Genomic DNA, 24,171 nt, shown 5'->3' with positions numbered 1-24,171 from the left:
TCCGATCAATGACAAGTGTCAGACAAAGAAAAGACATGTACGGATTTCCGATGTTTTTATTAAAAAAAAAAAAAAAAAAGACATTCTTTTGTCTTTTCGATATTTCTCTTGAGATAAAATCTTTATTCTAACAAAACATCACTAGTTGCGCGCGACACTGGTCAATTATTTAACAGTTACAGTGTTGGAATCACATAAAATATATTCAGTTTTTGGTCAACATGTCACGTGGTCAGAAGTTTTGTTATTATTATTAGTAGGAGAACATACCGTTCGTGAACGGTGATGTTTTATCTTGAATATTTTAATTCACTCCTCGACTAAAGTTATAACAATCTTCTCTCTCTCTCTCTCTCTCTCTCTCTCTCTCTCTCTCTCTCTCTCTCTCTCTCACACACTCACTCACACACACACACACACACACACACACACACACACACACACACACACACACACTCGCGTTATGTAAAGCTCAGGGGACGCGGTCGTTTTTCGGGTTTTTCTGCACCTTGCGTAAGAGCGCGCTCCACCAATCATTCCCGCGCGAGGGCGAGCAGCTGCGGCTCACGGCGTGAGACCGTGTCACGTGCAACGCCGTCCACGCGACTTGCTCACCAAGGGGGTCACCATGCAGGCTGAGAAAGGTAAGAAAGCGCTCGGCAACACCGACGGCACGTTTCGATGCACACATTACAGCAGTTTGTGCTATTTTACTTCCCCCCCCCCCCCATCAATGAATGATCGGGGATCGACGAACGCTGCACGTGGACGGGAGCGCGCGGGGCGGACCCACCCGCTCGTCTCGTGGCGGCTTTTTCGGAGCCTTCGTTTGACGCCCAGATTGTTTCGCTCGCACCTTCTTCTTCTTGTCTTCGACTAAAACTGCCGAGTCGCGTTTGTTCGCAGTTTTACTCCCGGTTTGCTTTTAAACTTTTAGAATAAGATTTGATTTCTTTTCAAGGTTTCCAGTGTAGCATTTTATAGCGGTTTTCAGTCAGTTCTAGCAACAAGAAGAATAGCATCATCACTTTCACCCTGCGCTGCATCTTAATTGTTGTTGTTATTATTTATTATTAGTTAGTGTCAATCTTTATTTAGCTGACAGTTTTGTCCGATCTCACTTTTAATGCTATTCAACATCAGCTATTTGGACATTAATTCTTTTGACTGAGGCTTTTCTCCAAAGTGACTTGCAGTGCTAATCTGCTTACAGTGATTTACCCATTCATACATGGTATTTTTTGTTGTATCAGGTCAGGGTAAGTATCTGCTTCAGTACTGCAGCAAGAGTGCGATTCAAACCAGCAACCTTAAGAGTGCAAGACGAAAGTGTTAACCACTACACCACCTGCAGGCCAGTTTTCTGACAGAGAATTAACAAAACTTGCTTGCTTGAACTGCATCATCCAAGTTGGTGTTTTGTACCATCATTTACACAAAGATGCAGTTTAAATTGTGGAACGCAAGTGTGATTTTCCTGAGAGGTGGAGAACACAGGAAGACATCTCCGGCACGTGCGGTAAATCCACCAGGTTCTTCCCTGTGCCATGTGACACACAGGGGTGATGTACCTAAATCATGGTAAGGTTTCTTATCTAACATTGTAAGTCACCTTGGACAAAGGTGTCAAATAAATAAAAAGTTAATGACAATAATGAGTATAGTTTGGTTCAAACTCATCAGACTTTGTGATCCCCTGGTCTACGACCAAACTAGGTCAAAGGTAGCACTAAAATTAGAAGTCCATTCTTCAAATAGCTACTCTCTAAAGAGTCACTTCTTTGGGGGCTGCAGTGTGGTAGCAGGCTGGGGCAGTGGTTAATGCAGAGTGATTAACATTAATCCCTATTGTGGCATCACACGCGTTGACTGAAGCCGTTTGTCCCGAGTGGGGTCGTGGTGAACCGGAGCCTAACCCGGCAACACAGGGCGCAAGGCTGGAGGGGGAGGGGACACACCCAGGACGGGACGCCAGTCCGTCGCAAGGCACCCCAAGCGGGACTCGAACCCCAGACCCACCAGAGAACAGGCACACGCCAAACCCGCTGCGCCCCCACGCCCCCCTGTGGTATCACTCAGCATGGTAAAATAATACATTTATTTAGCTGACACTTCTCTCTTTAGCAGATTTCTATGTTTTTAGTCATTTATACAGCTGGCCATTTTTTTACTGTATCAAAGGGTACGTACCTTGATCAAAGGCACTACAGCTGGAGGGGGATTGAAAACAGGGTCCTTTAAGTGGAAGGCACCAGCTCTATCCGCTATGCCACCTGCTGCCAAGTGGACAGAGATGCCATACAGCCAATGCAACTCTTGCCCTTTATAGGCTTCAGTCCTCATCATTCATTGAGATGCTAACAATCCTGTACCTCCCTGGATTTATTGTTTTTAATCTTAGGATGAGTCTGTTGATATTCCGTTGTTTTAGCACCTAAAGCAATAGCAAATTTTTCATTTATTGATGAAATAATTAACCCTGAGTAACAAAAAGTGGTTGACAATGCAGAAGTGTTTTTTTTTTTTTTTTTTTTTTTTTTTCTTCTTCTTCATTCTGACTCAGAGCAGAGAATAAGGCCATCATACCATAAAGCGAGATTAACATGTTTATCAATACAAGCTTCCCTCCCATGATGAATGTGATTTGTTCCCAAAGACCTGCTCATTAAGTGAGTTTTCATAACATTAACTCAATGACCTTTAATTTAAATGGGGAAAAGTAATGGATTCCTGAGCCGCCAAAGGTTAATCCAATATTATTTAGTTTTTCCAAAACATGAAAAAAATCCCACCTGTCTTTTAAACACTGAGAAAGTATGATTCAGAACAAAGCCCAGAATATCTGAGCTGCTCTGGACACCTTTAAATCCAGGTTTAAGACACGCATGTTTACAGTTTCTTACACATTTGCACAGTACCTTTTTTCCCCATCTCCTTGTTTCCATCTCACCACTTATCTGCCTATTATTTTCTCTTTTTATTTTGTTGTTTTATTCTGTTACTCTTGAGTAGCGCAGTGAGTGGCACTTTTTAGTAATTTCTGTGAAACTGAGGGGCAAAGAAGGTTGCTTAGAAGTGTCATTTACATTGCACACAGGTATACTTGGAAAAATAATCCTTAACATTTTGGCTATAAAGAAGGGATATATGATTGAGGTTAACCTCAGTGGTCTCAGAAACATGACAGCAAGACCATGAGGTCAATCTGCATGTGAACGTGCCATGTATGGTTTCCCATGTCAAAGTAACTGTCTGATGGTTTCTCACAGTTTCTTCGCAAAACAGCATAACAATGTGAAATTAATAAATAGCATTTTTATATATATATATATATATATATATATATATATATATATATATATATATATATATATGCTTATAATAAACATATGCCTAAGTATGGCAAGCATGCTGAGCACAAGGGCTCAGTTGCAAATGCAAAATTTTGGGTTTAGGCTTCCCTTTCATTATTCTGTCTGGGGACCCATGAAGCATGTTGCACAAAGTACTTAAACATTTCCCCCAAGGTAAGGTAACTTTCCAAGGTGTGTTAAGATGGCTCATTCTCTCTGATTGGTGTGAGGCTGTTGTCATTATGGAAACCGCCCAGGCAACGTTCTCCAGTGATGGTTAGGTGATCAAACTATGACCGAGAATATGTCTGCTAACTTTCAGCTGTGTAAATATTTGGGCTGCTTGGCAAGTTCTCACAGATATCGCAAACGCACTGTGGCTGGTTGTGGAGCAGTCGGAAACACGTGGACAGGACCAAAGCACCGATCAGCTTTGAACCTAGAAAAGCAAACCAGAAATGACAGGCACACTCCGAAGCCACCCTCCAAACTGCTCTCCCCACACTTTCGGAAACGCTGCCCCTCAAGTCCGGAGACCAGTTGCCTTTATAATCCGACTTTATTACCCTTGAGTGGGTCCAGCTGGCCCTCACCGTTCGCTTAGGACAAGGGGTGGGTTCTTGAAAGCCGTCTATCTTGCAGGTCCTGCCTCTTGTCCTTGGTTGGACCACCAATCACAATTCTAAATGATATTGAGATGACATGAATGAAAAGCGTTTTGTGTTCTGCGCCGTGCGATTAAAAATGTGAATTCCGACAGAAGAGTCCTCGTAAAAGTGTAGAAATTATGGGAAGTTCAGAGTAGCCCAATGACATATGAAATGGTGTCAACCAACAATTTTCAAATGCTTTGGCTGTGAACTTCACTTGATTTGTAACCAGAATCATTATAAGTATCAGTGAAAAATATGAGTTCACCTGGACAACACCTGTATGGACATATGCACACGGGTATTTTACATCTCTGGGAACCTCTACGGAAGAGCTGTTACTAATCTCTTTTGGGGAAAAAAATCTGCTTTTCAGCAAGTGGACTCAAACCTTTCACTGGTTCTGTATTTCAAAGGTGAAGGGAACTTTCCTCAGACAGGACCATCTCTCACGAGCAGCACCTTTTGTCTGAGTACCTTTGGCTATTAGGCAAGAGTCAGAGGTGGCTTAGTGTTCTCCAGACCAATGGTCAGCCTCAAGCTCCAGGAAGTTATGGATGACCTGCACATCAAGTGTAATCTGTTTTGTGCGGGATTGTGTAAGAAGAATGTTAAGGTGCTGCAAAGCTTTTCATTTTTGTGATTTCATTGTACATTTATCAATCAGGATTGTAGCGTTCTCCCAAAGACTCTTTTGATATAGATCCAAGTAGATTGGCAATTGTGTGTAATATGCTGCAAATTTCCTTGCGCAAATCTGCTTTGTATTTACGTTTTGGTGAGTTTTACACACATATGGTCTGAAACCGCTTGTCCCGAGCGGGGTTGTGGCGAACCGGCGCCTAACCTGGCAACACAAGGCGCAAGGCTGGAGGGGGAGGGGACACACCCAGGGTGGGATGCCAGTCCATCGCAAGGCACTCCAAGCAGGACTCAAACCCCAGACCTGCCATAGAGCAGGACCCGGTCAAACCCGTGACCCCCCGCTTCTTAGTGAGTTTTAGAAAAGCCAAAAAAACTGAAACGTACAGAGTGTTTTCCTTTCCAGCAGACAATTTTATTGACCCATTGTTAGTCTACTGCAACAAGAAAGTATGATAAACACACAGAACTGACATGTCTACCAATTCAACTGTAAAGCTGAAATTAAGATATCAAATATAGAGACTAAAATTGTGGGTCTTGTAAACACAACTAAGTTATATTCCTCCTTTCATCTGGATTTCAGGGTGGTCCTTGGTAAGTTATACGAGATGTAGGAACTGAGCTTTAACCGACAAACACCTTTCTCACGTTCTGATTGGCTGCGTCATTGCGACGCTTGTAGTTGACAGAGGACCAACCCTAAAACAAAACACACTTTGTTCTGAAGTGGCTGCCTGTTGCCTCTAACAGTACTTTTATACAAATACTGTATATTTCATGGAGAACATCAGAAGAAATGCATGACTGACTACACATTTTCCTCTTTAAATTAAAAAAGTCTTTATTAGGATCCATGTTTCAGTGGATTTGTGGAGCATCGTGTGCAGTAGTGCTTAAGGCTCTGGGTTTGGAACTCAAAAGCTAGATATTTAAGTCTGCTATTGAAAAAGTGTTTATGCCATGTTAGCATAATAATATACATGTATGCTCACTTGTGTTCTAGTCAGTGGTCTCTGCCTTGCAAACTGAAGGTTGCTGGTTCAAGTCCCCCCCTCTGACTCTAGTAACCCTAAAACTACTCAGCTGACATGTCCAGTTTAACAGGAATCTAGTGATTTATTCAAGCTGCTCCGCACGTAAAAACGGCAGTTATTTAAAGTGCCGTCGACTCGGGTTCGAGTCATGGTGACTTGATAAGCTGAAGATCTAAAAAGAAATCAGTTTTGTGCTATTTTGGCGAGCTTTTCCGGTGTCGTCCCCATTGTTCTTGTCAACGTATCGAGCCATCTCGTTGCGGGTCTTCCTTGTTCCTTCAGTCTTTCTGGTCATGACATCCTTCTCTAATGACCGTTTAAAAGCAGCAGTACATACTGGGATATCAGGACTTTGGGCGAGAGCCTCTGTTCCAAGACCAAAGATACTGCCAAGTGCCCAATAAACAGTTGAGGAGAGGCAGTAGCAGGACCTGGGAGTCTGTACACCTGTACAAACAGGTTGAAAGAAGTTGCCGTTCAGTATTAATTCATGTTGTCAACATGCTGCAGCTTCAGCATCACCTTGTCTGTAGTGTTTTACAAGCAGCATGTGGCAGCTGTCGCTCCCGTTACCACTAACAAGAACGATCTTGGCATCACAGCCTGAGGTGCAGCTTGAAAAATTCATTCTTTGTCCCACCTCTGTGGTGTTGCGACAAGGTGTTGGAAATGAAGCTGCGATGCTCTAGAACTCAGGATGTCCGGCCTTTCTGGCCCAAAGGCCACCGTCCTTACCGAGGACTGGTCCGAGAGCCACAGTCAAAAAAAAAAAAAAAAAAATCACAGAAAGTGACATTCTGACTCCTAAATATCTAAACTAAAAAAAAAAAAGTGCTATTCTGTTGTATTTTATTTAGGTCTATGAATTGGTGGTTAGAATTGGACATGGCGCAAGGCATCATTCTAGCATGCAGGCATCCCTCATTCTATTCTATTCTATTCTGTTCATTGTTGTTATATGTAATTACATTGGATTTCGTTATGCTTATTTTTGATTTCTGCATCTCCCAAACTGTGATGCAGCATACAATACAGAATACTGTATACAGTGTTGCTAAATACTTATTGTATTGAACATACTGTATATGATCAAATACTTAGTATCTATTATATTGCACATATTGCCAAATACTTATAAGTATTGCACATATAAGCAGCAGCAAATTTTAGTGGACGTTAAGACCATCCCTTTACGCCAGCAGCCACGTGCGGATGTGTCCCATCTGTGACTCCCCAGTTGTGTCTGTGCCTTTAGCTTCACAAGGAGGAGTTATTTTACACACGCTTACACTTTGGACTGATGCAAATATGAATGTTTGTAATTAGTCACTGGGCCAATTCTTAAGGGTTTCCCTCCTGGTTTATGTCTCATTTTTATGGAACTGTACCGCCCCCTAGTGGCTGAGAGCAGCCAGGACATCCTGTTACCTGTGGGAAAGTTGATCCCTAGAACAGAGGGGTGTCCAACTGGTCCGAGGACAGGGGGTAAAATCATAGTAAGTGACCTATTGAGTCGTAAATGTGGAAATTGAAAAATTGTGCGTTATACCTATAATACACTTCTTTTATTAAGATGTGGTCTCTATGTATCTAACTGTATTATCATTTACATTTATTAACTTACCTGACACTTCTCTCCAAACCAACTTATAATGTCAAGGGTACAATTATTTACCCGTTTATACAGGTGGGTAATTTTACTGGAGCATTTCAGGATAAATACATTGTTCAATGGTTCTGCAGCCAGAGGGAGGGAATCGAACCTGCAACCTTTGGCTACAAAGGCGGTAATTCTAAGCACTACACTACCAGCTGTGATTAAATAGCATGTATAGTAATTGTGCTCGGTACTGTGTTATGTGTTATGCTGTGTTATATATTTATATATGTTAATAATTTTAGAAATGTTCATATGGGCCACATTAAACAGTGGACACTTCTGTCCTAAAATAAGGAGCTACTGTGGTGTCTTATCAGGTGAGGGGGAAAAAAAAAAAAAAAATGAGGCAGTGATAAGTGACAAATGATGACAAATAATTTAATGAAAAATCATTTGCAATAAGTGCATTTTCAAAATGTTGATAGTGTGGCAGGAACCTTAGGGGGAAAAATCTGTGCAAAACAGTTTTGTGCTGTCCTTGGGTGAACATTTCAGTGGCGAAGGAGTTTAGTCCTGTCGAGTTCTGTCTGTTCTCATCGGTCCTGACCTGTCTGCCCCCCCGCAGTGTCTGACACGCCCCTGGAGTTCATAGTGGAGTACCTGGCGAAGGCCATGAAAATTGCACGCGACCACCCCGGTGTACCGGAGGATCTGAGGAGCAATCTCCAGAAGGCCCTGAATATCGCCTCGGGCTTAGACAGCTACCTGGAGATGACGAGCTCCCCGGAGAGCCAACCGTTGGCCGAACTCTACAGGTAGGTGCTGCAACTGATCTTTTTTCAGACAATTTAGGCTTCTCTGGAGAGGCAATGAGGAGGCATAATAAGGATTAAAAAATGTTTATTACAGTTCTCGCCGCGTTTTATCCATCGCAGAGATACACGCTTCCGCGTCTCTTCGCCGTCTTTTTATACACTCCAAAACCGTCTATCGACTTGTATCCATCACAAAGACCATCCAAGGTCTTCTTGCAGCGAGTGGAATTTACCAGTAACACATGTGCTTCCTTTCAGAAGTTTCCGCACCAGACAAGTGAGATATAATGGGGTTAAACAGTAAGAAAGATAAATGAATATGAATATGGTGACTAATATAAGAAAAAAATAATTTATTCTTACTAATGTAATGAAGAATAAATATTAATGAATGAAGTATGTAGAAGCCAATGCAGGTGAACCTCTGAGCTCTGTGAGACACACTTCGAAACGATCGCTTTTTGTGTGCGTCGTGCCGGCGGATCACGCGCAGGGCGAAAGTACCTGGCAGAGAGCAGTGTCTCACTTTTCTGCCCTTTCTTCTCTTTTTCCCTGCAGAAAAACGATTGAGCACGACTGGAAAAAGGCATTTGAGGAAGGAAAAACCTCGTTCAGGCTTCCTAAGGAGTGCATCACTGGCCATGTGGAAGGTAAAGCAGCACCTGTTGGTGGTGTTATGGGCTGATAGACAGCAAATTTTAATGCATCAGTGTTCTTTAAAAAAAGGATGGTGTAGTCAGGTGTATGTATGCAATGGAGTCTTCTGCAAATCTTGAAAGAAAGGAAGTAGGAATCTTTTTATTTGATATTTACATTTATTTATTTATCGGACACTTTTGTCCAAAGCTGCTTCCAACGAACTCTGTGTAGTGTTATGAGCCCACACACCTTATTCACCGCGGTGACTTACACTGCTAGATACACTACTTACACTGGGTCACTCATCCATACATCAGTGGTACACACACTCTCTCTCTCTGTCACTCACACACTATGGGTGAACCTGAACATCAGGTCTTTGGGGTGTGGGAGGAAACCAGAGCACCTGGAGGAAACCCAGAGGGACAATATGCAAACTCCACACACAGACTGAGTGGGGATCAGACCCATGTCCTCTCCCACTCTGCAGGCACTGAGACAGCAACGCTACTCGCTGTGCCACCGTGCCGCCCTTATATTGAGAATGGGCTGTTTGGAGTTTGCATTTTTCCCTGCTGTTTGTGGGGGATTCCTCCAGGTGCTCTGGTTTCCCCCCGTAGTCCAAAGACACATGTTTCAGGTGAAGTGACTCTAAGTTGCCCTTAGCGTGAGCGTGTTAGTGGATGAGTGTGTGTGAATGTCCTGTTCAGGGTACATCCTACCTCACTCTCGATGCCTCTGGGATGGACTGTGGACCACTGTGACGCTACTCTGGACGAGCAGCTAATGACAGTGAATCAGTGTTTGTTATGGAATTGTATGTATAATCCCCCCCCCCCCCAGGTTCTTTTCTGCTCTTTCTTTGTTTTTGCTTTATTATTTTATACTATGTTTCTGTGTGATGGTCCCACATGATGGCAGCAAGGACAGCTTTGCGTGAGACATGCGTTTCTCTAGACCTTCTGACGGGAGCATGGTGTGCACCTGGAACAGCCTGCGGTCAAACTCTTCTGTTAACCTTTTCCAATACTTTTGGGCCAGGTCAGGTCCTGAAGATGCTGGTGCGTGTGAGCGGGGCCCGGCGTGTCCTCGAGATCGGCATGTTCACGGGATACGGGGCCCTGTCCATGGCCGAGGGGCTCCCCGAGGACGGCCGGCTGGTGGCCTGCGAGATGGAGCCCTACCTCAAGGAATTCGCCCAGCCTGTGTTCGACAGCTCTCCGCACGGCAGGAAGATAACCGTGAAAACAGGCCCTGCCATGCGCTCTCTGAAGGTAATCCGAACGTGCCTGGCGTGTAATCGGCTTGGGCGCGTAATGGAGTTGGTCGCGTCCCGTGCGGGTGAGGCGGGTTTAACGTGGCTCCGCAGGATGACAGAGACGCGTCTGCAGCTCAGATCCTCCCGGAGGACAGAGCCTTAATCCCGCGGGACGAGTCCTGGCTACCCCGCCGCCAACCGCGCCCACGACATCCGACTTGACAAGGCTCTCTGCATCGCTCGGCAGCCTGGGAAATGAAATTTGCATTGCTTTTATTTAACTGATGCTTTTCTCCGGCGCAGTTAAAGTTTTAAGCTGCTTACAATGATGTACCTATTAATACAGCTGGCTAATTTTTACTTTGTCAATTCCAGGTAAGTACATTGATCAAGGCTACTGCAGCAGGAAGTGGGATTTGAACTCACATCCTTCAAGTGCAGGGTGGCTACTCTAAGTGCTGCACCACCTGCATTGCACTTTATCTGACACTTTTCTCCAGAACAACTTACACCATCTACCTACTCATTTACCTATATAGACACACACACTGTCAGAAACCGCTTGTCCCAAGCAGGGTCGCGGCAAACCGGAGTCTAACCCAAGGCACCCCAAGTGGGACTGGAACCCCAGACCCACCGTGCCACCACATCCTCCCCGTATAGACAGCGAAGTAATTTTTACATTTATTTATAAAGCAGACGCTTTGTTCCAAATCGACTTCCAGTGAACTCTATGTGGTGTTATGAGCCCACACACCTTATTCACCGTGGTGACTTACACTGCTAGATACACTGCTTACACTGGGTCACTCATCCATATATCAGTGGAACACACACACTCTCTCTGTCACTCACACACTATGGGGGAACCTGACCAGCATGTCTTTGGACTGTAGGAGGGAACCAGAGCACCCCATAGGGAGAACATCCACACACACTGAGCAGGGATCAAACCCACGTTCTCTCGCACCACTCAGGTGCTGTGAGACAGCAGCACGACTCGCTGTACCACCATGCTGCCCGATTTTTAACACGTCACTTCAGGGTAAGTATCTTGATCATTGGTATTGCAGCAGGAGGTGAAATTCCAAAGTTGGCATCTCCAACTACTACCACATCCTGCTCCCGCCGCTCAAAAATGAAGTCCAGAATGTTCTCTGTCCCGACTGCATACGACTGTTAATTCACAGAATCGTTTGAACCAAGACCAGCGTTTCATTTCACTGTTTATTATGTTTCTGTTGACTTGAATTTGTGCTTAGCAATTTGTCTATCGATATCCATGTATTAATTTAGCCTTGGGGGTGCAGTGGCGCAGCGGGTTTGTCCTGTGCTCGCTCTCTGGTGGGTCTGGGGTTCAAGTCCCCCTTGGGGTGCCTTGCGGCAGACTGGTGTCCTCTCCCCCTCCAGCCTTGCGCCCTGTGTTACCGGGTTAGGCTCCGGCTTGCTGCGACCCCCCCCCCCCCCACCTTTGGGACAAGTGGCTTCTGCCAGTGTGTGTGTAATTCAGCCTTTGATATAAAAAAACAGCAGCGTAGACAAAAGAAATCAATGAAAACAATGCAACACATCCAGTCCCTGTAAGTGGAATCCAGCAGTAAGAGGTGGCCTTTTTTTCTAGAAATTTCTACAGCAGGCTGTGTCACAGGTATATATGCATCAAAGCAAAGGCAAACCAGTAAGGTCTCATGGATAAAAACAGCAGAAGATACAAATAAATATGCTCTTCTGAATAATGTAACAAAGCACAATTAAAGGGAAATAATAGTATTACAATATAAAGTAAAAAATAACAGAAATTTCTAAAAGCAAGTACACTCCAACAGCCTGCAAAATTCACATTTGCTCTTTGTAAATGGGAGCAAAAGCCTGGAATTAAAGGAAAGTCCTCGAAGTGCGGTTGTCGCAACCCGAGCGGAGGTGTCACGGGTACGACTGTTACTCTTACTAATAGATTCCAACATCGGCAGTTTGCGCTGTGCTCAAACGTTGGCCTTGAGGGTCTTCGCTGACCGGGCTCGCGATGTCGGTTGCGCGCTCCGTGTCCGTCCCAGGAGCTGGCCGCTGCCGGGGAGCAGTTTGACGTGATCTTCATCGACGCGGACAAGGCCAACTACATCAACTACTACACGTTGATCCTGGAGCGCAACCTGCTGCGGCCGGACGGGATCATCTGCGTCGACAACTCCCTCTTCAAGGGTAGCGTGTACCTGCCGGACTCGGACGACAGGAACGGGCTCGCCCTGCGGGAGTTCAACCGCACCGTGCGGGAAGACCCCCGAGTGGAGCAGGTGCGAGCCTGTCTCGGCAGCCCCGTCCTTGCTCATCGCCTCATCGTTTCTTACTCCTGCTTTTCCCGACGCGACTTTGTGCTCTTCCTCCCAGGTCATCCTCCCCGTGCGAGACGGGATCAGCGTGATCCGCAGAGCGCCCCCGACCCGGCCAGAGGTACGGCTCCGCCGCCGTCTCTCGTCGGCAGGGGGCGTAGGCGTTAAGGAACTCGGCTTTCCCAAAAAGGCCACGGGTTAACCACAGTAGTTCTGATTGACGTTTGACTGCACAAACTAGTAAATGTGCAAAGAGTAATTCAAGTAACTTGTATGTTGGTTTCTCAACTTGCAAACCCGATTTGAACTGGAAGTCCGCTCATAAATTGATTTGTTTGTAAAACCAAAGTTACTTTTACCGCTAATTCACAATCAACAAAAGCTTAGCAAGACAGATGTCCCTCAGTTTATTTTTAAATTATCCATCCATCCATCCATCCATCCATCATCAGCAACCGCTTCTCCCGAACGGGGTCGCGGCGAGCCGGAGCCTAACCTGGCAACACCTGACGCAAGGCCGAAGGGGGGGGGGCGGACACACCCAGGACAGGACGCCAGTCCGTCGCAAGCTGTATAAATCTCACATAAACCAAAAATATATTTAAAATTTTTTTAAATAATCACAAAGACTCATTTAATTATTTTTATAAACTTCAGACAGCATTAAAATTAATTTATCTCCTAATGAATTCTGATATTTGACCAATTCATCCCACAAGTGTCAACAGCATTTGTTTGTCAGCATCTTGGTGCTCTATTAAATCTGCACTGTCAAACGGTTAATAATACAGATGTCTCTCTATTTATTTATGGATTGGGTGTGTAAAAGCCTTGGAAGAGGGTAAAATACACAGTGTTTTGACATTTTGAAGCTTTTTATTCATTTTCAGCTACACTGGAATTAGAACTAGTCTGAAATTATCCAAAAAAAAAAAAAAATGTATACATTATTGATCACCAAGCTGTAAACACTCTGGAAGGGAGCTGAGTGAAGCTGATCCCACAATTCGATGCTGTCTGGGTGGTTTTTTTTTTTTTTTTTTTTTTTTTTTTTTTTTTTTTTTTTGCCCCCAGCTGATGGCTAGGAGCAGAAACACGGGTCACATTTGCTCCGCAGCTAAGAGATAAATAGAAAATAATAAATACAAACGTTTTCTGGATTATTTTTATCTTCCAAAACTCATAATTCAAACATTCACAGCATGGGGAGCTAGCGAAGTTGAGAACATAGTAACGTGTTACAGCTGGAGAAACTGATGCTCTTTTTCTTAGCTCTTGTTTGGCTGTTGCACCATTTGCAGCTGCTTTTTAACGCCTCTGTGTTTTGAATTAAAGCAAATGAGTGTTTCGTTAGCCGCATCATTAGTGGTTACTGCTTGAGCCCATGTAAATATGTTAGTCGTTTCTTTGGTTCATGACGACTTGTGTGTGTGTTGCAGGGCGACGAGTGCCGTGACGAGGTGTTTCACGGCGTCCAGGGAAAGTCCGTTTTGGATCGGCTCCGCCTGGACGGCAGGGTGGCCTACGTGACCGGGGCCGGCCAGGGCATCGGCAGGGCCTTCGCACACGCGCTGGGGGAGGCTGGCGCCAAGGTCGCCGTCGTCGACCTGGATGACAGGAAGGCCGAGCGCGTGGCGCAAGAGCTCGCTCTGAAAGGTTGGTGTACGAGTTTGTTTTTCCCTCCAAACACCTTAAAATTCTACTGTAAGATTTAAATAGTATGAGATAAAGTACTTTTAAAAACAATCATCGCAAAAACTAAAAATGCATGAGTGGAGTGTGCCTTCCACATAATATCCTCTCAATTTAATACCTGCATCTAACTCGGGTTAGGGTTAGCCTAAGTATAGTGGTCAGGGTTGGGGTTAGGGTTAGGGTTAGCATTGGGGTTAGGGTTAGGGTTAGCCTAAGTATAGTGGTCAGGGTTTGGGTTGTGGTTAGGGTCAGGGTTACCATTTTGGCTAGGGTTAGAGTGAGGATTAGACCTTGGAATGGGGTTAGGGTTCGGGTGGGCCTAAGTATTGTGCGCAGGGTTCGGGTTAGGGTTACCGTTAGGGTTAGGGTTGTGGTTAGGGTTACCATTGTGGCTAGGGTTAGAGTGAGGATTAGATTTTGGAATGGGGTTAGGGTTAGCATATTTCTAGTGGGAGATGATATTACTTGTGTCTGCCAGTGTTTCTGTGTCATTAATTATGTATTTTTGAAAAGTATTAAACTAGTTGGGCATAATACCGTTTTATGGTGATAAGTGATTACTAAACAGGATAGTGCCTGTTGATTGATCAAAAAAAAAAAACTAGAGGAATAATTAATTTCAGGGTTTTCCTGCTTTCTATTAGTCTGTGGAGAAGAGGATGCACCATGCAAATGATCAGGTTTTTCGAACGTAGAAGTCGCCTCGCAGTGCGTATGTGCTCAGCGCTCTGTATTCGGAAAGTAGCAGCGGCAACGTTGCAATATTTGCACTCATCTTCTGTTCCCCATGAATCCTTCTGGTTCTTTAAAAGACTAACCTCTGGAGGACGATGGCAGGCTGCCCACTGGGAAATTGCACGAAATATGAAAAACCTCATGATATTGCATCTGTAAATGTCAAATTTGTAAGACGGTAAACACAAGGTACGATATGTTATCGGATTCCCGCGGATTTCCCTCTAAGTGCTTTGGCGAGTCCCTATAAAGGGCCTAATCAATGGTGACAAAGTGGGTGATGAAGAGAAGTTGTTAAGGGGCTCCAGAATCGCCAACCCCTCAACTCTACATATTGTGAGCAGCAGGTGGCGCTGTGCTATCAGAAGAAATATGTTTTTGGTGTGGAAGTGGCTAGAAACATTAACAGGAGGTGCTGCTGTCTCTCTTGGGTTCGTGTGTCTCTGGTTTCTCACATTGTACTGATAACATGCAAGGGAAATAGCAGTGAGATGCTTCATTTTCTTCTTTCTTCCGTAGACACTCCTTTGCAGAGAAGCATACATCAGCTGTGTAATACATCTACATTTATTCATTTATCAGACGCTTTTCTCCAAAGCGACGTACATTTCCTAGAAAATACAATGTGTTCATTACATTAGAAGGAAGAGACACTTAGTTGCAGACGTGTGATTCTTAAGTGCAGTTAATTTGTTTCTCTCCACCATATGAACCGACGTTCATCACACGAGTAGCTGCATAAAACTTCATCAGAATATTGACGATTCCTGATCACCTTCCTATTAATTAATATATTTTTTGAGATACATATAAACATTTACGTTACTTTACAGGAGTAGCTGTGTAAAGGTTTATCCAGGCATCATCTTAAAGTTATAGCGCATGGACATTTACACTTTACATGAACTTAAGAGATGATGGGAGAAGTGAGTCTGGAAGAAGTGAGTTTTAAGACCCTTTTTAAATGTGGACAGGGATTCAGCAGTTCCGAGTGAGAGGGGGAGGTCATTCCACCACAATGGAGCCAGAATCGAGAATCTCCATGCTTTACCTTTCGTATGTGGGACCACCAGGCGAGCAGATGTGGAAGAGTGTAGCAGTCTGATTGGGGTGTAGCAGATGATCAAGTCCTATAGATACCTGGGAGCAGTTCTACTGATGCTTTCGTAGGTCATAACCAGGGTCTTAAATTTGATCCGGGCAGCTATAGGAAGCCAGTGCAGAGTAACGAGTAGAGGAGATACGTGGGAACACTTTGGCAAGTCGAACACAACTCGGGCAGCAGCCGAGGAAACTGTAAAGTGTTCTGTATAATTTGTTCATACACCTGTGCTGCTGTTGCTGCTTTTCGTCTTGGTAAATTGTAGGTTTAATTGTTAAATTGTGGGTTTAAAGAACAAATTGTAAATGTTACCCGTGGAATAAGTGTTTTAAAGTTGTTCACATTCAGAATGTCATACTTTTTTTTTGCAGGTGATGGAATAGAGTACTATGTTAAAAACATGGTATCTACAGCATTTTCCTGTTATTATTTCTGTCTTGATGCCTTCGGTTAAATTTTAATTGGGTCCTGTCGGTTTTCGCTGTTACCTGTAGCAATATTGACGCGGCAGCAGGTGATGTAATGGTTAGATCTACCACCTCTGGATTTGGACATTGTAGGTTTAGATCCCATCTCCTGCTCCTATACCCTCGATTAAGGTGCTTCATTCGGAAGTTACCCTGCACTATAAATGTTAAATCACTGCAAGTAGTTTTGCGGTTGCTAAGTAGCTAAACAAGTAAATGTAATGTAAAAAATAACATAATGCAAATTACACGCAGGTGGACATTAAACGCAGTTGTGCCCTCGAACCAGGCATCCAGAGTACGGCTGTGACGGCCGACATCAGCAAGCCGCAGAGCGTCCAGGGGATGGTTGACGCCATTGTCGCCAAATGGGGTACGATTCACATCGGATGCAACAACGCCGGCATCAACATGAATTCAGCCAGCGAGGACACCAGCCTGGACGAGTGGGACCAGACCTTCGGCGTCAACCTGAGGGGCACGTTCATCTGCTGCCAGGTTCGTGGACCGTGGGCACTTCAGCTTGTGCTTCGTGGTCCAATTAGGAACTGAACGTTACATCATGTTTATTCGTTTATACTGAGACATTGTGTCCAAATCCAGTGTGAGAATTATATTATTATTACTATTATAATTGATCTGTTGCCTTGTGGTGGACTCGTGTCGCCTGCATCCTGCATCCTGCTCGCCACCCTGTGCTTCTGGGATAGACTCTGGATCACTGGGACCCTGCACTGGACAAGCGCTTTTTGATAATGAATGAATGAATTAATAATTACTTATTTTAATGAGTTGTACATAATCCAGATCAGACAGAAACACAACTCCAATGCCAGACTGTCATTATGATCTAGAAGTCAGCGCGCTTTGCGAGATGTTTTGATTTTGATTTCTCTCTTTCCCACCGATGCCAAGAATAGGCTCCCGTTTCATCGCGTTTTCACACCGCTGCACGAGCGCCGAACGTGTCGGCGCTGAGGCGCCTCCAAAAGGCACATTTGTCATTTGCTCTTAATTTCTGCCACAGGCTGCGGGCCGCATTATGCTGAACCAAGGATACGGGAAGATAATAAATACGGCTTCCATGGCCGGCTTAATTGGTGAGTGATGAGTTTCCTCTGGTTTTTATTTTTACACCTCGCCTCCGCCTCAGATTTCATAACCCTTTATGAAAGGGAGGCTGATATTTGCCCTGAAACGGTGCGGCGGCATCACGAGGCGCCGAGGCATCGATGGCAGAGGTAAGGCCTGACGGGGGCTGCCGCCGCACTCAATATGAAATCAGTTCCATTGCGCCGCACTCTTCACCTCCAATGTGTCGCCACTTCGTCAGAGAGGGAGGGGGGAGGCTGTCTGGACCGGTTAGCTGAACGACGAGGGAGAGAGAAAGGCTCCCTCGCACTCCTGGGGGTGGACCCCAAATCTGCACCGACATCCCCTCGATGCCAGACGTTTTGAAGGTCTTTCCATGGCACCTTGCCTTTATTATTTATCGACACCAAACACTGACCCCTTACTGCACCTGCTGCAGAAATATGATTTTACTGGCTGCTGTTTAAGAGCCATTTTCACGTAGTAAATGTTGAACTTCTCCTGCGTCTGTTATAAAAGCACGTAAAAGGCGACGGGCAGATTGACGGAGGAGTCCCGCCGTTGTCAGAGGCCGCTGTTAAAGCTACAGAAATCGGGTTTGAGTCCGGAGGGCGCGTTGTAAAAGTGGAATGACACCTCCAACAGGTTGCTCCGTCAGCGATGCAGTCAAATAGCCAATAAAGCGAGGCGCCATATGGGCCGAGCTCCTGGCTGATGGGGCAGCGCGCGAGACAGGACCTCGCTGGTAGATGGAGGCCAGGGTTTTTTTTTTTTTTTAAAAAATGTGCTGAGAAAAGTGATCAATTACTCACATTAAGCACAGTCCTTCAGGAATTGTCTTCATTGGTCTGGACATCTGTTATAATATTGTCATAATGTATAATCCGGTGGGGCTTGTTGGAGCCCAAGCTGGGTAAAGAAATTTAGCTATGAAAGTGCAATTAAAACACACTGTGACTGCGCTCCATCCATCTGCTGATCAAAATAAAAGAGCCCCCCCTTTCTAGGGACAACAGTTGGGGGGAAAATAACCATTGACATCAGACCCCGGTGTAAATTTCTAGCACGTGCATTTCAGAATGAGTCTCTGCTGGTACAGACGGCTTTTTTCCATCCCCTACTTGAAATCTGAATAAATATCGGGGTGGATGAGAAGGTGGGTTTAAAGCCCGGCGCTCTTGCGGAGCAAGAGAGCGTCAGCGCTGTTTATTTGCAGGATGAAGACGTTTTGAGCGACGTGGCACCGGCGGAATGCTCCTTTCCGCGCGAGGGATTAGCGCTCTTAGGCTGTTTAGCTGCGTTCTGCCGCCCTGTAAGCAGGGTTTCTCCCTCAATCTTTCTGTAAGCTCTTGGCTGTACCCCTCGCCGTGCTGGGCCGCCCGCCCCGCCCCTGCGCCGTGTCTCTGCTCCCTTTAAACAAACCAAGGCAAGGGTGGGGTGCGGGGGGATGGGGGGTAGTCGGATCCCCGCCATCGGGCCCCCGCGTTTTACAGCTGTGTCATATTCATCATCCCTGTTCCGGCCCAGGCAATTTGGCAGTGAGATCACCAGGTGAGAAGGTTAACTACTAAAGTTGTATGTAACTTGGAGCCTCTCTGTGATAATTAATCAACTCGTGGAAAATGAGCCCTTCGCCGTGTAGCATGCAGCGTGGAGCATCTGTGACGGTCAAGGCAACAAATGGCGTGTTGCCTTTGTTTCTGAACACCGTGCATAACCGAACATCCAGAGTAATTAATTTAACATCGCTTCATCATCTGGGCCCCAACTGCTTATTAAAGCATTTTCATGTAACGTTCGGTACAAATTAGAGTATTGAATTATGATGGAGTCACCATGTATCAAGTGAGCGAACGTATTTAAGCCAATACTAATTAATTACCCGTAGTTTGTCAGACAATAGACACATCAGAAGCTTCGTTTTCCGAGGTAAGTGAACGCCAGGGTGAAATTACATAGATCGTCCCTCCCGCGTCGGTCAGTGTTTTGGAAAAGGACTCGAGTGGAAGCTGAAAGGGTTTTGGAGGGGAAAGCTCGGGGAAAGCCTGGAAATCGGCAGTGAAGGCTGAAAGTTACGTACAGAACGTTTGGGCTTTAAAGCGCTGTCTGAGCCTAAGAATGGTGCGTGTGTTTGTGTGCGTCTTGGTTCCGCAAGGGCCTCATCTCGGCCCTCTCCATTTCTCTCCCAGTGCCTCACCCGCAGAAGCAGCTGGCCTACAATGCATCCAAGGCCGGGGTGGTGAAGCTCACGCAGACCCTGGGGACCGAGTGGATCGACCGGGGCGTGAGGGTCAACTGCATCTCCCCGTAAGGCCGCCGCGTTTGTCTTTTATTTCATCCGTTTCCTCTGATAGTTGCTTGTTTTGACCGGCGTCTTTCCGGCTGCTCGCTGCGAATAAGGGGTCGTGAGCTGTGGATGAGACGGCCCAACAGCGGACCTCTATCCAGACGTCTCCACTTGTCTGACGTTATTCTCCAAGACAGCTGACAACGTTAAGCTATCCATAATTATTTACTCTCATACAGTTGAGTCATTTTACTCAAGCAATTAAGAGTGTAAGTATCTTGCTCAGAGTCCTAGGAAGGAAATGACGTTCGAACCTGTATCGTTTGGATCCAAACGCAACAGTGCTAATCACTATTCTGTTAGCCATCACCACCCGCATGTTTTTAGGGTCTTTTTTTTTTTTTTTTTTTTTTTTAAAATGCTCATTCTAAAACAACAGTGGACATGAACCCCAAAAATGCTTCCTCTGCTTTAATTTGTTTTCACTTTTATTTGTTCATTTTGATCAAAATGAAGATTGAGGCCGTTGGGGGTTTGACGTTACATCAGCTGGCCATGATGGGCGTTCAAACGGTTTGTTTGTTTTCAGCCGAACATGTCGTGGTTTTTAATCAATTTCCTACTTTTTGTGATTATTTTGCAGCTTATTACAGCGGCGGCGACAAAGGCAGCCAGTGTTTATTTGCGTCTGAGGGGAAAGGCTTATTTTCTAATGAAGCGCTAATTTGAGGTTCCGAACAATACAAAGCTTAATTAAATTGCATCTAGTGGGATAAATTAACTAACATTTTAAATTGTTTTATTCAATTAGTGAATCAAATTAGCATCTTCACTGCAAGTGTCATCAGAACAATGTGGCGTTGCGTCTATCTATTTGTCTCTGAGGCTCCTCGCTTTCTGGGGGCGGGGGCGGGGGGGGCTCCGTACCAGAGATGGCCGCCACGCGTGTGAAGTGGAGCATTCCGCATCCCCGCCGATCCCCGGGCAAATCTGTTCCGCGAGCGCCCTCCGTCAGGAACAAAGGCCCGCTCCGGCGAGCCGTTCGGTTTTATTTATCGCCGGCTTGTTTGCTAATTTTAATTTGCGAGGCGCAATTCTTCCCGCTAACTGGGCGTCTCAATGGGCCGCTGATTTCTTTGAAGTGACAGTCGGTAAATATGCATAAAAAAGGGGGGACACAATTAGCGCGCGCGGGGTTGACTGCAGCCTGATTTTCATTGGCAACTTTAGCCGCGGCGGCGATAAGCCGCATTATCTAGAAAATTGGCTGAGGGAAAACAGCACCCCTGATTGCCAGGAAAGGTTCCAGATAACAGGGTGCTGAAGAGAAATCTAATTGAGGTGGAATATGTTAACCAAGGTGTCACATGCTCCTTGGAAGCACTCATTTATCAGAATGTTAGCATTCGAATCGCCGACGCTCGGCCCGAAGAAGAGGAGGCTAACGGCGGCGGCGGCGGCGGCGGTTTTCTTCCGCCTGCTGTCAGTGGCGCCGTGAAGTGGAGAGTCATTTCTCATTAAGCGCCGTTGTGTAAATATGTTTGTTCAGAGGTTGAACAAACGATGCGTTTCGTCAGGCGGCGGGGGGGGGGGTGCCGTTGTCCCCGCGGTGACTAATGGGAGATGTGAAACTGGGCGGGGAAGGCGACGCAGGCCAGCGCCCGGCCTGTCGTGCCCGCCTCCCGCAAGGGGCCCACGTGGGGGGTCGGGGGGATGGTGGAGGGGGGCAGGCGCTACGCGGCGCTGAGCCCAAAGACATGTTAGCGTGGAGAGCGAATCCGTCAGCAATCAAAGAGCGACGGAGATGGGAAGAGCTTATCAGCGGGTCTCCTGAAGGCAAATTATGCCGAGTCCCCATGTACCTGAGCGTGTTTTTAATTTTATTTATATATATATGTATAATTTTTTTTTTTTTTTTTTATAAAGAGTCGAGCGAGCCATTTAACAACAAGCGCCTCCTGTAAATACCATCCTGGCCTGTTCAGAAGCGCCGCGCCGTGCCCTTTCACTGAAGGATAATTGGGTTTATTTTTGTCACAGGAGAAGCAGCTCTGAAATGACGCTGTCACTCCCACCCCGATGCCTGATGTCTCGTGTGGTTCCCCCCCTTCCTTTCTTCCCCCCCTCCCTCCTCTCCTCTTTCCAGAGGGATCGTTGACACCCCTCTCATCCACTCCGAGGAGCTGGGCCCTTTGGTTCAGCGCTGGCTGTCAGATATCCCTGCTGGACGACTGGCTCAAGTGACAGACCTGCAAGCGGCGGTGGTCTACTTGGCATCTGACGCCTCTGACTACATGACAGGGCATAACTTAGTCATAGAGGGTGGGCAAAGTCTGTGGTAGAGGAACTTTCTTTTGTTCTTGAGGGATTGACGCATCGCAAAGGCATTTTAATGGGGGGGGAGAGAAGAAATGGGAGACGTGGAGTACACAGGATAATTGTCATACCCATGCTGTGTATGGTGATCATGATATAAAAATGTAATTTTGTCTGTCTGAAATGGCTCGTTCGCTGCTTTCCCCGTATTTTTTTTTATATTACACTTCCAGTGGAACGGTGATTTGAATCTTCCTGCCTAACATGTTGATTTAACTCAATATTCAATATACTGTATATCAAATGCTGTCCTTATATCTTGGCTTCATTTTTTTTTTTTTTATAGTTCGTTTATTCATTTGTTGTAGCGAAGCCAAATTGACCTCCTGGTCAATGTATTACATTCGGTGAAAGGTTGAGGTTAAATCTGAAAGTGCACGAAGGGGTAAGATATACATTATGTCTCTGAAAGTAAGAAGCTGAAAGGTTCACTGCTGAGACGTGGTGGTTAAATGCATTTCCTGCACGGAGGAGCAGCGAAGAGGATTCGACCACATTCCATCCTGGTGAATATTTTGCTGTTCTACACATTCCGCAGCTGCTCCGGTATTCTAACATTTCAGGCCTTGCATTACATAAAGACTGTTGTTATGGGATTCTGGGGGGAGTTAAATCACTCTTTATTGAAGCTGCTAGATCCCCCTCGAGGAGCCTTTCTATCCCTTCAGTCCACGTTGACTTCACAAATTCCACGTGTAACTGCTGTTAACGTTTTTCAGCTTAGTTCTATTTTTATATAGTGGAACATGTAAAAAGGGCTTATCCAGTAGTATAGTGGTTATAGAAGTGGACTTTGGTGAAAATGTGTGTAATATGTAATGTGTTGGTGCTGAAGGAGCTGATCGGTTGAAGTCAAGCAGGTCCAGGTCCGGCTCCAGCTAGCGAAGCCTCGGCTGTCGGTTGTGCACCGGGGCAGTTACCAGGGGCACTTATGAAATGATAATGTCCCCAGGTCTTGCGGGGTTATGGTTCAGCGGGTTCCTCCAGCTCTGTGTTTCTTAGCAGCCCTTTGAGAGGCCTGTCGGGGACGAACCGGTGCAGCCCAGACAGTTTGTGGAAGAGACCCCCCCCCCAGCTGCACAGCCCTAAAGGTACCAAAGAAGGGGACTGAATCTGGAGGAAATTCAGCACTGATACACTCTTCTGAGATGTCGGTTTGAAACTTCTGGACTGTACGAGGGGTGTGGCTCCAGTGTGGCTCCGCCCAGTCCCCAAAATTGACATCTTGTCAGTGATATGGTGAGAATCAGGTGCAGCCAATGAACCAAGTCTCGTGCAAGCGTTTGATGACTCCAGAAGTTTGTAAAACCATGTGCGCGGTCTCCGTTGAGTTGGGATGTTGCCTTCATTGCTCGTGTTTAGTCTTGATGAGTTTCTTGGCCTGTCCTTTTTTGTCACATTGCTTTTTTGATGTGGAACGCCTGCAGGATGTAGGTGCTTGTCTTGGTGTCATTGTTGATCTGATTAAGCGGCAAAGAGCAAAGAAAGTTCCGGACTAGAGTGGTCCACCTTGCTGGAAAAATGGCGATGTGGGGGTGCGGTCTTCCAGGAGACTGCCTCCGTCGGCCACAGAGGGGCAGGCTGGGAACAGGGCACCGCAGCTCTGGTGCGACAGTACTGTGGCACTGAGGGAATTGGATGTAACTGGTGCAGTGTGCTTACTATTTGCAGCAAGTAGTTCCAAAATATATCGACATAAAAAATCAAGAGTAATGGAAAAAACCCTACAAAGGGAAAAAAAATTAAGTATAGTTTAGAAAAGAGTATAGCCCTAATTTTCTTTTTTCCAATTACTGAATAAAGAAAAAATATTATTTTTAACTGTGTTCTTTAATTTGTTTTGACACTTTTGCTCAAAAGTGAATAACGATGTTAGATTTGTATATTAATACCTATTATATGGTTATACTTGCATACTAAGTAACTTACATTAATTTCACTTTTATACAGCTGAGTAATTTTTGTTGGAGTAATTCAGGGTAGGTACCTTGTTTGGGACTTGGATTCAAACCTCTGTATGTACATGTGAGTGTGTGTTAACTTTCCCAAAATATATGTATCTGCGAGGCCAAAAGTGAATGAGTATCATTCATATT

At 45.5% G+C, this 24,171-nt stretch overlaps 1 protein-coding gene across 2 annotated transcripts; it reads left to right on the top strand.

Moving 5' to 3' along the window:
* Nucleotides 1-545: 545 nt before the first annotated feature.
* On the top strand, nt 546-22,267 carry LOC108923381 (D-threitol dehydrogenase). 2 transcript variants are annotated; one of them, XM_018734065.2, is made up of 11 exons: nt 546-644; nt 7,908-8,097; nt 8,656-8,747; nt 9,778-10,010; nt 12,049-12,285; nt 12,380-12,442; nt 13,761-13,977; nt 16,610-16,818; nt 17,348-17,420; nt 19,602-19,719; nt 21,846-22,267. In XM_018734065.2, exons 1-11 carry the CDS (start codon nt 629-631, stop codon nt 22,039-22,041), a joined length of 1,644 nt encoding a protein of 547 aa, XP_018589581.2. In that variant the 5' UTR covers nt 546-628; the 3' UTR covers nt 22,042-22,267. The 2 variants fall into 2 exon arrangements, with proteins under 2 accessions (XP_018589581.2, XP_029103724.1); XM_029247891.1 differs by lacking the exons at nt 12,049-12,285; nt 12,380-12,442.
* The last annotated feature ends 1,904 nt before the right edge of the window (nt 22,268-24,171 follow it).

Source organism: Scleropages formosus, chromosome 22, assembly GCF_900964775.1.
Source record: "Scleropages formosus chromosome 22, fSclFor1.1, whole genome shotgun sequence".
Lineage (NCBI taxonomy): Eukaryota > Metazoa > Chordata > Actinopteri > Osteoglossiformes > Osteoglossidae > Scleropages > Scleropages formosus.
Note: the sequence above shows the minus strand (reverse complement) of the source record. Positions and strands in the feature narration are given on the sequence as shown.